Here is a 14,606-nt window from a genome sequence, read left to right on the forward strand (position 1 = left end):
GTAATCTTAAAAAAATGTCATCAGTTAAACTAATGGTGCTTCAAAATTATTTGATTAGACTTTTACTAAACTCAGGTTTCCACTCAAGAGTGTTGTTCATATCCCAATTATAACAAATTATTAAATTGTGCAGTTAGATACTACACATATCTTTGTGTCTTTGACTTTAGCTAATTGAAAATTATGCTTATGTTCATCATAGTATGTTGTATCATTTCATATTTTCTGCTGACCTCAGCACTCAGTATGCTGTAACCAGCTGTAATCCCACTCTAAAATAAAGCCTCTTTCCAATGCTTACATTGACTGATCTCAGTCTTTGAAAATGTAAGATTAATGTGGCATCTGAGAGTCTGAGTGGGTAATTTAGGATTGGGGCACTTCTGTGTAAACAAAATTGCATTTCAGACCAAATGAGCACTGGAAATGTTTCTAAGAATGAAAACACTTTGAAAAGTTCTGTAACTTTTCATTCGGTTTTAAATTTACATGACTTTATATTTCAATATAGTTTAGTCCCTCTTTTACGGTCAAGGTTTTTTTTTTCTACCCACTTCCTGCTGACTCAACTCCCAACAGTCTGATTTCTATTTTTTTTTTTTTTTGACCTAGAAACTCTCTTTTCATTACACTGAACAATGTAATGCACCTTCTTTTCTATCATATTATGGCAAACCATTGTGTGATTTTAATAAAAATGGGGAAGAATCCCATAATCATATATTAAATTACACCATGTATGTTATCCTTTTGACTGATTGAAAAATAAAGACATTAAAAACAAATAAAAATTATTTTTTTTAAATTATAATTATTTTTAAAAAGTAATAAATAATCACCTTTTTATAAGACTACATGTACTGAAACTTCTAATTATGTTTTTAATGGCAAGCAAAGGTGTTCAACAAAGTTAGAGATCTTGAAATGTTCTAATGCAATATTTACACTGCAATTATCATTGTATACAATACATAATGTTATGAGATTAATGTTTTAAATAAAAAATTATGACTTTAGAAATATGATGTAAATGAATATAGGAAGTTATGCTTTTGAATGTGAAATTAAATTATGAAATATTTGCTCTACCATGAGAACAACCAAGGCCGTGTCGCATTTGTTGGCCGCATATGTCATCGAGGCTGTCTCATTTCAGAAAAGCGAGTAGCACACTTCGAATACAGCCTTCGAATGCGCCCTTCTTTCACAGGAATTCGGAGGATGCATGAGGTGTATCCTTCGTGGGCGCTCACAACCCACAATTCTTTGCTTCAACGGAAATGTCTAAAAAAATTACGCCGATTTGCCCGTAAATATGATGTTCAAACACAAGGAATGTTAATTCCCAAGTTGAAGTACCTCAGTAGATGGGTGCAGAGTATATAATATGTATAATTATATTAATATATAATTAAAATAAAGTATTAGACTAAAAGTACACCTGTAAAATCTATTTCCTTTTCTCTTTACAGAATCAGAATGAGCTTTATTGCCAAGTATGCTTACACATACAAGGAATTTGTCTTGGTGACAGGAGCTTCCAGTGCACAAACAATACAACAACAAGACAGAAATAATAATAAAAAATAGTATATATATATATATATATATATATATATATATATATATATATACATACACATACATACATACATACATACATACATACACACACACACACACACACACACACACACACACACACACACACACACACACACAAACACCCCATGAAAACCTTTGTCTTTTTCAACATATGGACATTAGATCTTCATTTTAACAATACTGAGAGATGGAGGTAATATAAATAAACTAATAAAACTGAAGAAATGTCTTTTTAAAATTATTTGTAAAATGTACTTAATAGAAATGCAATTTTTGGTGAGGAAAAAGATAGGACACCCCCACATTTATTTACTACTTAAAATGGATAAAATTAGAATCAAGTGCGCCATATCAGGTGCAAAAGATTAGAACATCGTTAGAGAGGATTGTGGAGGAACCTGTCTTAGACATTTAGTTTGGTTTGCTCTTGATTGTTGAAGTGAGTAAAATCACTATGGTGAGATCAAAAGAGCTCTCTGAGGCCTTCAGAAAGAAGGTTGTAGATGCATATGAGTCTGGGAAGGGATTTAAAAAAATCTCCAAACAATTCTAAATCAGCCATTCCACAGTCCGGAAAATAATTTACAAGTGGAGAACATTTAAAACAACTGCTAACATGCCCAGGTCAGGCTGTCCTAGCAAGTTCAGCCTAAGAGCAGACCGCAAGATGCTTAAAGAAGTCTCGAACAATCCTAAAATGTCATCTCAGGACCTACAGGTAGCTCTTGCCACAGTTGATGTCAAAGTACATGCATCTACCATAAAAAAAGAGACTGCACAAGTTTTGCATGGGAGAAAACTCTTGCTGTCAAAAAAACAAACAAACAAACAAACAAAAAACAAAAAACATCAGGGCAAGACTAAAGTTTGCCAGAGAACACCTAGACGAAGACCAGGACTTCTGGAACAATGTGCTTTGGACAGATGAATCCAAAGTTGAATCGTTTGGGCACAGTAGCAGAAAACGTGGCGCAAACCAAAGACAGCATTTGAGCACAAGAACCTCATACCAACTGTGAAGCATGGGGGTGGAAATGTTATGGTTTGGGGCTGCTTTGCTGCAGCAGGGCCTGGCCAGCTCACTATCATAGAATCCACTATGAATTCTTCATTGTATCAGAGGGTGCTTGAGGAAAATGTAAGACCATCTGTCCGAAAATTCAAGCTGAAGCAGATGTGGACTATGCAACGTGACAATGACCCAAAACATTCCAGTAAATCCACCAAGGAATGGCTCAAAAGAAAAAATGGAGAGTTCTGGAATGGCCAAGTCAAAGCCCAGATCTTAATCCTATTGAGATGCTGTGGGGTGATTTGAAATGGGCTGTTCATGCAAGAAACCCCTCAAACATCACACAGCTGAAAGAATTCTGCACGGAGGAGTGGGAAAAACTTTCTCCCAGTCGATGTCAGAGACTGGTAGACAGTTATAGGAAATGTCTTATTGAGGTTATTTCAGCCAAAGGGGGCAATACCAGCTATTAGGGCATAGGGTGTCCTAACTTTTTCCTCAGTAGGAATTGGCATCTTTGTGAATTGTTTGTTAAATAAATGATATCTTGGTTAAAATGTCATTGTTTTTGGTTCAATTACATCACCTTTATCTATAAATATTGATTGAAAGAAGATCAAATATTGATATGTCCATATTTAAAAAAAAAAAAAAAAAAAAAGAACTAATTTTTTCACATGACTGTACACACACAAACACACACACACATATACACACATATACACACACACACACACACACATACACATACATACACATAAATGCATATAAAAAAGAAATATCCTCTACTTTCAACTGCTTTTATTTTCAGCAAACTTAACATGTGTAAATATTTGTATGAACATAAAAAGATTCAACAACTAAGACATAAACTGAACAAGTTTCACAGACATGTGACTTACCGAAATGGAATAATGTGTCCCTGAACAAAGGGGGGGTCAAAATCAAAAGTAACAGTCAGTATCTAGTGTGGCCACCATCTGCATTAAGTACTGCAGTGCATCTCCTCCTCATGGACTGCATCAGATTTGCCAGTTCTTGCTGTGAGATGTTACCCCACCCTTCCACCAAGGCACTTGCAAGTTCCCGGACATTTCTGGGAGGAATGGCCCTAGCCCTCACCCTCCGATCCAGCAGGTCCCAGACGTGCTCAATGGGATTGAGATCCGGGCTCTTCGCTGGCCATGGCAGAACACTGACATTCCTGTCTTGCAGGAAATCACGCACAGAACGATCAGTATAGCTGGTGGCATTGTCATGCTGGTGGGTCATGTCAGGATGAGCCTGCAGGAAGGGTACCACATAAGGGAGGAGGATGTCTGCCCTGTAATGCACAGCGTTGAGATTGCCTGCAATGACAACAAGCTCAGTCCGATGATGCTGTGACACCGCCCCAGACCATGACGGATCCTCCACCTCCAAATCAATCCTGCTCCAGAGTACAGGCCTCGGTGTAACGCTCATTCCTTCGACGATAAATACGAGTCTGACCATCACCCTTGGTGAGACTAAATTGCGACTCGTCAATGAAGAGCACTTTTTGCCAGTACTGTCTGTTCCAGCAAAGGTGGGTTTGTGCCCATAGGAGATGTTGTTGCTGGTGATGTCTGGTAAGGACCTGCCTTACTTCAGCCCTCAGTCCATCCTCTCTCAGCCTATTGTGGACAGTCTGAGCACTGATGGAGGGATTATGCGTTCATGTAACTCGGGCAGTTGTTGTTGCCATCCTGTACCGGTCCCACAGGTGTGATATTTGGATGTACCGATCCTATGCAGGTGTTGTTACACGTGGTCTGCCACTGCGAGGATGATCAGCTGTCCTTCCTGTCTCTCTGTAGCGCTGTCTTAGGCGTCTCAAAGTACGGACATTGCAATTTATTGCCCTGGCCACATCTGCAGTCCTCATGCCTCCATGCAGCATGCCTAAGGCACATTCACGCAGATGTGCAGGGACCCTGGGCATCTTTCTTTTGATGTTTTTCAGAGTCAGTAGAAAGGTCTCTTTAGTGTCCTATGTTTTTATAATTGTGACCTTAATTACCTACAGTCTGTAAGCTGTTAGTGTCTTAACGACCGTTCCACAGGTGCATGTTCATTAATTGTTTATGGTTCATTGAACAAGCATGGAAAACATTGTTTAAACCCTTTACAATATAGATCTGTAAAGTTATTTGGATTTTTACAAAAAAATTTTCTGAGTTTATATACACACATACACATACATACATATATAAACATTCGTAGTGCAAATCTAATACAAATCTGTTATATACAGTGCAAGGGAATGTAATGGCAGAAGAGGTTGGATGTGTTGGATAAATATAAAAAGACTAGACTCTGTATTGCACATAATTATTGCTCAATGGGGCAATTTTAACTGTTCATGAGATGGATAGCCTGAGGGAAAAAACTGTTCCTGTGCCTGATGGTTCTGGTGCTCAGAGCTCTGAAGCGTCGGCCAGAAGGCAACAGTTCAAAAAGGTAGTGGGCAGGATGAGTGGGGTCCAGAATGATTTTTCCAGCCTTTTTCATCACTCTGGAAGTGTATAGTTCTTGAAGGGAGGGCAGGGGCAACCAATAATACTCTCAGCAGTCCGAACTGTTCTTTGTAGTCTTCTGATATCTGATTTCGTAGCTGAACCAAACCAGACAGTTACTGAAGTGCAGAGGACAGACTCAATGACTGCTGAGTAGAACTGTATCAGCAGCACCTGTGGCAGGTTGAACTTCCTCAACTGGCGAAGGACGTACAACCTCTGCTGAGCCTTTTTCACATTGGAGTCAATGTGGGTCTCCCACTTCAGGTCCTTTGAGATGGTAGTGCCCAGAAACCTGAATGACTCCACTGCTGCCACATTGCTGTTTAGAATGGTGAGGGGGGTCAGTGTTGGGGTGTTCACAATCATCTCCACCGTTTTGAGTGTGTTCAGCTCCAGGTTGTTTTGACTGCACCAGACAGCCAGCTGCTTATCCTCCCTTCTGTATGCAGACTCATCGTCATCTCGGATGAGGCTGATGACAGTGGTGTCGTCTGCAAACTTCAGGAGCTTGACAGAGGGGTCGTTGGCGATGCAGTCATTGGTGTAGAGGGAGAAGAGTAGTGGGGAGAGCACACATCACTGGGGTGCACCAATGCTGATTGTACAGGTGCTGGAAGTGAATTTCCCCTGTCTCACAAGCTGCTGCCTGTCCGCCAGAAAGCTGGTAATCCACTGACAGATAGATGTGGGAACAGAGAGCTGGTGTAATTTAGTCTGGAGTATAGCTGGGATGATGGTGTTGAAAGCCGAACTGAAGTCCACAGAAAGGATCCTTGCATATCTCCCTGATCTGTCCAGATGTTGCAGGATATGATGCAATCCCATGTTGACTGCATCCTCCACAGACCTGTTTGCTTGATAAGCAAATTGAAGGGAATCTAGAAATGGTCCAGTGATGTCCTTCAGGTGGGCTAACACCAGTCTCTCAAATAATTTCATGACCACAGACGTCAGGGCGACATTTCTGTAGTCATTAAGTCCTGTGATTTTTGGTTTCTTTGGGACAGGAATGATGATTGAGCATTTGAAGCAGCATGGGACTTCACACTGCTCCAGTGATCTATTGAAGATCTGTGTGAAGATGGGGGCCAGCTGGTTAGCACAGGATCTAAGACACGTGGGTGAAACGCCACCTGGGCCTGAAGCTTTCCTAGTCTTTTGTTTCCGAAAGACATGGCACACCTCTTCTTCACGGATCTTAAGTGCAGATTGAGTATCAGGAGGGGGAGGAGGGGGGCTGTAGGAGGTGTTGGTGATTGTGTGAAGTGAAGGTCAGAGCGGGAGTGGGGTGTGAGATTGGGCCTTTCAAATCTACAGTAGAACACATTCAGGTCGTCAGCCAGTTGTTGGTCCACCACAGGGTTGGGGGTAGGAGTCCTGCAATTCGTAAGTTGTTTCATGCCACTCCACACTGATGCAGGGTCGTTAGCTGAAAACTTGTTTTTCAGCTTCTCAGAATATCTTCTTTTAGCCACTCTGATTTCCCTGGTCAGTGTGTTCCTGGCCTGATTGTACAAGACTTTATCCCCACCCCTGTAAGCATCCTCTTTGGCCTGACGAAGCTGCCTGAGCTCTGCTGTAAACCATGGTTTGTCATTGTTGAATTTAAATAAGTCCTAGTAGGAATGCATATATCCTCACAGAAACTGATATATGATGTACATCATTATAACTCTCCTAAAATGTACCTCATACATTCCCTTCCAGAGGGACTTGGTTCCCTTCTCACTCAAAGCGCTCCTGCTTGTTAAAGAGTGGCATGCTGTCATAGCAACCATGATACGTTCCGATTCCATTTGTCCTACGAAGGCCGTCTCGTTTAAACGAGGCTTGTGTAAAGGAGGACACTCGGTATACTGCAGCCTTCAAAGGACGCATCCTACCTAGCACGCAGCCTTCGAAATGAGATGCAGCTAAAGTTTAATGGTGCACTCAGTAACTTTTTCCTCATGTCATCTTGGACTTACAGTGACATCTAGTGGTGTGGATGCAGCATTCATTCAAAATCAATAGTCTTCAGTTACATATGCCAGTGTAGAAATTCACTACTCACAGTCAGTCATGATTAATTTAATCCAAGAGCGAAAGTGTCCAATCACAAGACGTTTACTGACATTAAGTGATTAGTATTCAGCTGGTCATGAGATTCCAAAATGGCAGCCCCCATGAGGGCGCCCCTACCCCATGTAGAATACAACAGCTTTTATAAGGTTACTGATATGACTAAAGTCTTCATCTCATGTGAGTGGTCATGATTTAATACATATGTTTAAAATTTACAATTAATTTCTTTAGGAGTAAAACATTTTTAATGGGGGAAAAATTGACTGAGAGCACCTTTAAGACTGCTCTGATGCTGCATTTCATTTGCACAGAACCAAAGCAGCATCAGAACTGTCTTTGATACTATAAGGGCTGAAGTAGGTCAGAGCAGGCTTAATTTAGTCTGGCTTTTATGCAGCATCCTGTCTTTACACAGAGCAGGCTCAACTCGGCTGTGTTAAGATGCCTTAACTTACAATTTAAGTCTGGTGTCTAATGAGAACGACTGTCAATACATTAGTGAAGACAGACACATTGTGTTGGCAATGAAAACCGCGCAGAGTTGTAATAAATTCATTTGAACGTCTAAATTAAAATGACGTAAATTCCAGCATCCGGGCTTTAATTTTGCCTTGTTCTTTCTCTGTTTATAAACAGACAGCGCGCAGACTGATCGATGTGCGGTGACGTCACTTCTCCAACCACGTCACGCTATTTTCACCTTTCAAAATGTTTTTCATATCGAATGAAAAGGATTACACATCAAAACCCACATGTATTAAATTACAATCTAAACAGTCGCGCGCGCGGTAGACATCAAATTGTGTTGTTTTTCTTGCCACATGTTACGCACGTGTCGTCCGGTTCCAGGAACTGCAATAATATTAACCATTTCTTTGCGAGGGAGCTCGGTGTTTAGACTCTGACCAAGCCGAAACTTGTAGACAAATAAGAAACAGCTCATGCAACCGAATAGCTGGACTTTTTCGACAAATAATACGAATATCTCACTATCCCCCGCTAATTCATTCTAAACCCGTTAAGATTAAATGCATGATTATGACTCACGCTGCTCCGATCCGTGAATCCATGACGCATTTCTAATGCGCCATCTCCATGTTTTGACTACCACCACCAACAGCAACAGATTGAACCCTGCCAACACAAAGCCTTAGCGCTTGCAATCCCCTCTTTGTTTTTTCAACAAAATGGCTGATTTGGGGGATGATACCGGAGCGAGAGCCCTGTTGGCCCTCAAATCCGCTCCTTGTAGCCCGGTGGGTATATCGATCCCGCCCGTGTACACTTTCTCCTCCTCGACTTCGCCCAGAATCACATCCTCCATGCCCCTCTCCCCTCCGTCGCAGGCCCTCGCGCGGCTGGAAGGCAGGGACTTCGAGTTCGTCATGCGCCAGAGGTCGGTGACTGTCGGGCGGAATTCCTCGCACGGCTCCGTGGATGTCAACATGGGCCACTCCAGCTTCATATCCAGAAGACATCTGCAGATCGCCTTCGAGGAACCGCATTTCTACTTGCGCTGTCTCGGCAAGAACGGTGTGTTTGTCGATGGCGTTTTTCAGAGGAGAGGCGCACCTCCACTTCTCTTACCGAGGGAGTAAGTTACTAAAATGAGATCTGTTTCTTAAAATTAGCCACTTAAGACAGTTGGCATGCATAGTGAGTTAATGCACTAAACATACAAGAGATTAAATTAACAGGCTCAGTGCAACGCCTGCATAATCCGACTAAACTGTGTTTGCAAGTGCAATCTCAAAAACTGTCAATTTCTGAAAATAAAAGATAATTGCCGTTTATGCAAAATTGCATAAACAAGATTGTTTGTGCATAAATGCAACTTTAAATGTATTTTTCAGGCGACAAATTTGTGTGCATTCTCATCAAACCGCCTTGAATGTGTAACGGATTAAATATTTATTTTAGACACAGTAACGTGTTCACCTTGATAGTATTAATTTAGTGACCCTTGAGTGTTTGCTGTAAAGAGCTTGACGTTCAAGAGAAGTTAAAATACAAACATGGAAAGTTACACGTTTCACACTTCGACCGCAGTGAGTGTGTGTGTGGGTGCGCAACAGCGAATCGATCCACCACTTAATTTGTGGGCAAATCTGAGATACAGGCCGCATTTATGACACATATCAGTAGTAACCGCGTTATAATCTTCAGAAGACAAAGGACAGCTTGGAAAACATAGCTGAACTACAATATATTAACTTGAACGACCACATTGGAGTAGTAACTACTATCTGCGTGGTTGTTTTTTGCTTTGAGGATAAACGTGCATGTCCTCTTGTTTTGGTTGTTTTGCAGTGTACAAATCTTGCCATTCAAAATTCAGTGTCACCAACTTTGGAATTCGAATTTATTTTATTTTCAAATATTTGAATTTTGGTTCCAATGATTTGAAATGGTATTCTAATTATTTGAAATTGTGTTCGAATTTAATTTGAATTAAACTTTAAATTCACATTTATTTACATATAATCCTGGAAAATCTTGTAGTAAAATGTTTAGACCAATAAGACAGTGATGTAACTTAGTTTTACAGTGTAGCAGTATGAATATTGATATTTATTTTAGTAACAAATAATCTATAGACCATTTCAAGAATGTAAACAAAAGAATTCGAACGGTTCAAGCATATTTCCGGATCCTTTCAACAAAGTGTCTTTTTTGTGATAAGTCAGTCCACTCGGCGGCCATTTTTGGATTCCATGTAAACAAGCGGCATGAAAGTGCAGCTCCTATCTAGTTGAATGGGGAAAGGTTGAAATCTCCAAAATGGTTGGTCAAGATTATGAAAAAAGAACATATTTCAAATAAGCAGTAAAATCTGACAACACTGTGCAGCTTCATTTGAGCAGTCTGGCTTTCCTGGGCCTCTGCACTTGAGGGGAATAGAGCGCAACAGTTTGGTTCCAGAAGGAAAAATCCCATTCATTTATCCCATAGACGAATTGATTTTCAATGACAACTTATAAACGTTTAAAAACAGACATACTGTGAGCTACGAGGTTGTTCACCAATGGTATATACTTCCGTCGAAGCATCCGTCTGCGTTATTTGAACTTCATTGTTTAAAAATCCTGTTTGACAGCGGAGCTCATGGTAAATAACTACATTACCCATGGTACAGCAGAGAAAGATCCACCTATCAGAGAACCACGGCCAAGGAAACCTGCGAAACGTTCCTCGGAGCGACCGCGCACACCCATGGCACACTGTGAATGGCGTAATCAAGTCAGGCTCTTCATTGATGATCCACGGGAAGGGCGTGTCGTTCAGTCACAACAGGTATAATAAATTCAGTTTATTTACCTCAGTTTACGCTAAAAAAGCAATTATACCATCTTGTATAGCTAATGCGAATGCGTGTTTTCGAGTTGATTGGCAGGCGATTTCTGTATCTAGAAGGTGACTGGCTATAGACCTTTTTCACACTCTGGGTTTTGGAACACAGAAGTAAATGTTTGCAAGTTAAACTTCGACAGCGTTGAATGGGAGATCACAGCAAATTTTATTTTCACTTGCCCAATTGCTCCAAGACCAAAAGAAAAAATCCACTATTACATTTGAATGACTTTCCAGAAGAGGAGAAAAATAGAGAGAGGTGGATTAAGACAGTAAAATGGGAGAAGATACCAAATTTACTGTCACTGTCTCAGCAGCTGTAATCGAAACCCCCTCACAGCTGTGGTAATTCCATTTTTAAAACTAATTCCAGGGTAATATAACACAAAGCATAATGTTATAAATTTACACTCAATATTTAAAAAATTTATAATAAAAAAATTGCGAGATTTACGCTGATAAATAAGGCGGAACGCATCATTACAGTCTGTGAAAAAGGTCTATTTTACTTGTAAGGCAGGTTGACCATTGGGCGCTAGAGCTTCTTGATTGGGCATTCCAGTTTCTCCCATTCATTTTAATAGAAGTGGCCCATCTCTGCTAAATAGTCTCTGTTTTGATAAGCAGGAAATGTTCATGGAACAACGACGTCACTTGACGTCACCAGTGAACAGTCCTTGAAATGGTCTATAGAGAACCAATCTGCAAGTAGTTTATCCTACTTCATTAGATGTCTCTGATAAAGCCTACCAGTTCCAGTATCTAATCAGTAGAGTTAATCAGTATGCAAGCAATTCTCATGCTGTTGACAGTTTTAGGCTCAAATGTAAACACTGGTTGAGAAGTGGTTCAACTAGTTAACTGAATCAGACTGGAGGTCCCTACTCAGTTGTGCTAAACAGTAATGTATTTACTAATGTAGTTGCAGATAATGTTCAGCTCTTTGTGTCTAGATTTTGATAAAATCACTGTCTGGCTTCCCAGTACTTTTCAAAATTGCTTTAAAATGTTTCAGTGTAGGCCATCTGTCTTATCAGTATAGAGAGTAATAGATCTATGGAGCTTGTTGTCATGAGGTCAGAACAAATATTCATGCAGACTGCTGTGAAAACATGGACAGACTGAACCGTTAATGGGCGCATGCCAAGCCAGCCATTCAAAACAACTGCACTGTGTATGCTGTAGCATTAAAAGTGGCTTCCTGGTGCAGCACTTGTGTAAATACGGCCAGTGGCGGCAGCGCACCAGTTCATCATTCTCTGACTACACTGCCGACAATCCAAAAACACAGGAGAAGGGTAGATGGGAGGGATCGTTTTCTTAAAGTTTACATTTTGCATTTTCCAAACAGAACCTGAACAACTTAATAAGCAGGGACCTGGCAATATGATATTAATCTGAGTCACAGTATGATAGTTTTGTAATTCTTTGTTTATTATTATTATTATATTATTCAAAAGTGTAATATATTGCAATCTTTTACTCACTTGTTTGTCTTTCATATGCATTGATTTGAGCAGTTATATTCTAATTTGGTCAGATATGAATGATTGTGTGTTCATTACCCTAATGCTGTGGCATGTTTTGCCTTGCTTTAGTGCTGGTCAGTCTTCCTGATTTTCAGATTTTTCCAGAAATATTCTTTTGAAAATGTAATTATAATATAAATTCTTATTGTGAAAATAAAGATGCAGATTGTGAGGTAAAATATAGCACTTTAAAAATATAGACCCCCCTGCCCCAGCCTGTTTTAGACTTTTTTAGAATGGATTATTAATAATACTTGTTAATTAGTTTTTTGCTACCTACAAATCATCCACCGTGACAGAGTAAAAGTAGTATCAATCTAAAAAAGCCAAGCCAAACTCTTTATAGGAGCAAGGGCATATTTTCAACATGGCAGCATAGATTTCCTTTATTTTCTTTCTGAACGGCAGTACTAATGGGTAGTGTGAAGTGTGCCTGCGGGGGAAATCTCAGACTACGTTTGTGTGCTACAATTATTCAAAGTGTCAAAATATTACTATTATTCCATGCACAAAAAATGAGAAGTATATGTCAAAAGCTGGTGGGTGTTCATTGATTTGCAAGGTCTTACTGACACAAGAAAAACACTATTCCCTTATGTTTCGCACACATATTTAGGCAATTTAAATTAAATATTTATTTATTTTTGTCCCTCCTTACAGGTGCACTTTTCGATTTCCCAGTACGGTGATAAAGATTCAGTTTACAGCGCTCTACCACAAGGAGACACAGAAGGAAGAGGCTCCCATTTCCCCTGTGAGACCCCTTTACTCACAAATCTCTCCACTGAAAATCAGCATTCCTGAAAATGACTTCAGAAGTATGATGAGTCCCCTGCCTTCACCCACAGGAACTATTAGGTATGACTTCATCTGAATAGCTGCAGTACAGAGAATACAACATGCATCATTAGATTGTTCAGGTCAGTCTGAAACAACTGATGCTGTAGCAGTTGGATCAATGCTTTATTCACTGAAATGAATAGTTGTCTATAGCTAGCACATGAAGCAAAGCATTTGTGTACTCTTCTGGATCTATTGAAAGTAAACTTTGTCCGCCTTTTGTCACCGAAAGGCAAATTCAGGACTTTGGCATAGAAATGTATTAATGAACAGTTCACCCAAAAATTAAAATTGTCATAATTTACTCACCTCGTGTTGTTGCAAATCCATATACTGTTATTTTTTCTGTGGAACACAAAAGTAAGAATTTTTGAACAGAAACAGTATATGCACATAATAGTTTATGCATTTGGGATGACATGATGGTGAGTAAATAATGACAGAATTGAAGTTTTTGGGTGAACTATTCCTTTATTTATTGGTTTTAGAGAACTACCAGTTCTCCATGATATCTTGCTCCATAGTAGCCTCATGAAAACAATGGTAAAGCAGAAACATGCTGCATGCATGTAATTGGTGTTTTGAGGAAAATGCAAAAAGATCTGCAGTGTTGTTCTGGATGAAAAGCTATAAAATGTGTGCTTTCCACTGTGTTGAATTGCAGAAGAGCAAATACTAAACAGTTTAGCATAGGCTTTTTAAAAATTGCACATCAATAATGGTGCTAAACAATGGAACAATAACTTTTGCATATTCCTATTATTTTATGTCAGTTTCAAAACAAAAGTTACATTTGAATATACTCCTGAGGGATGCATTTACATTGAAGCACCAGGATTTATATGCAAAAGAGATGTTTTTTTTTTTTAAAGATGTATATAAGCTTTCACACTTTATTGTTTATCCAAGGTTGATGCACAAGTGGTGAGAAAAGCCTGCCCCTGGTGGCCTCTTCACTCTTCTGCACCACGAGCATGCTGTGTGCACATACCATATATGGCATGTGCTGAGCTTGGAGTGCTCTGATTGGTGGATCAGAAAGTGTTGTGGTTTGGTGTTTTGAGCCTCAGATAGTTTCCTTTTTCCGAGGCCTCCAAACCCCACCCCCACCCCATCCCATTCCTTGGACTGCTCCTGCACCCAACACAAACAGACACATGCTTTCTGTCCTTCCTGATTACTCTTCCCCTGCTATGGGGAATATTTCCTTCTATTCAGCTCTTCAGCCAGTCGAACTAGTTGTTCACTGCTGAGCTGTAGTTTCTACTGTAATATTTTTCTCTGGTCTTTCGGAAGTTGTATCAGGAGTTCCAGGAGTCACTCTTCTCGCTAGTGATTGAGTAGGGACTTTTCCCAGACTTTTCTGCCTGCTTGACAAACAGCAGATGTGCGTGGAGCTTTGAATTCCACACACATTGAGCAACTTGAACAACTGCCATGTCCTTTACAACCAGCAACACCAACCTTTCTTTTGTACATATATGATCATACTAACCTCATATGCAGTGTCCTGTTTTTCCTGCTCCACTTTCTTTATGCTTCATGATAATTTTGATGAAGCAAGCCTAAACGTTGCCTGTGATTCACATAGAAACTGAGATGATAATGTTTTGATTCGGAAGAGATTTCTGTTTGTTAAATGGGTTAATAATTAATCAGTTAAAG

At 39.9% G+C, this 14,606-nt stretch overlaps 1 protein-coding gene across 1 annotated transcript in view; it reads left to right on the plus strand.

The window, feature by feature from the left end:
- Positions 1–7,921: 7,921 nt before the first annotated feature.
- The window catches only part of foxk1 (forkhead box K1), a 31,850-nt gene continuing 25,165 nt past the window's right edge, over positions 7,922–14,606 (plus strand). Inside the window, exons 1-2 of the mRNA XM_051714049.1 lie at positions 7,922–8,815; positions 12,762–12,959. Coding sequence (XP_051570009.1) covers positions 8,409–8,815; positions 12,762–12,959 — 605 coding nt within the window. The 5' untranslated portion in view covers positions 7,922–8,408. The remainder of the gene's footprint in view (positions 8,816–12,761; positions 12,960–14,606) is intronic.

This window comes from Myxocyprinus asiaticus, chromosome 13, assembly GCF_019703515.2.
Source record: "Myxocyprinus asiaticus isolate MX2 ecotype Aquarium Trade chromosome 13, UBuf_Myxa_2, whole genome shotgun sequence".
NCBI classification, from domain to species: domain Eukaryota; kingdom Metazoa; phylum Chordata; class Actinopteri; order Cypriniformes; family Catostomidae; genus Myxocyprinus; species Myxocyprinus asiaticus.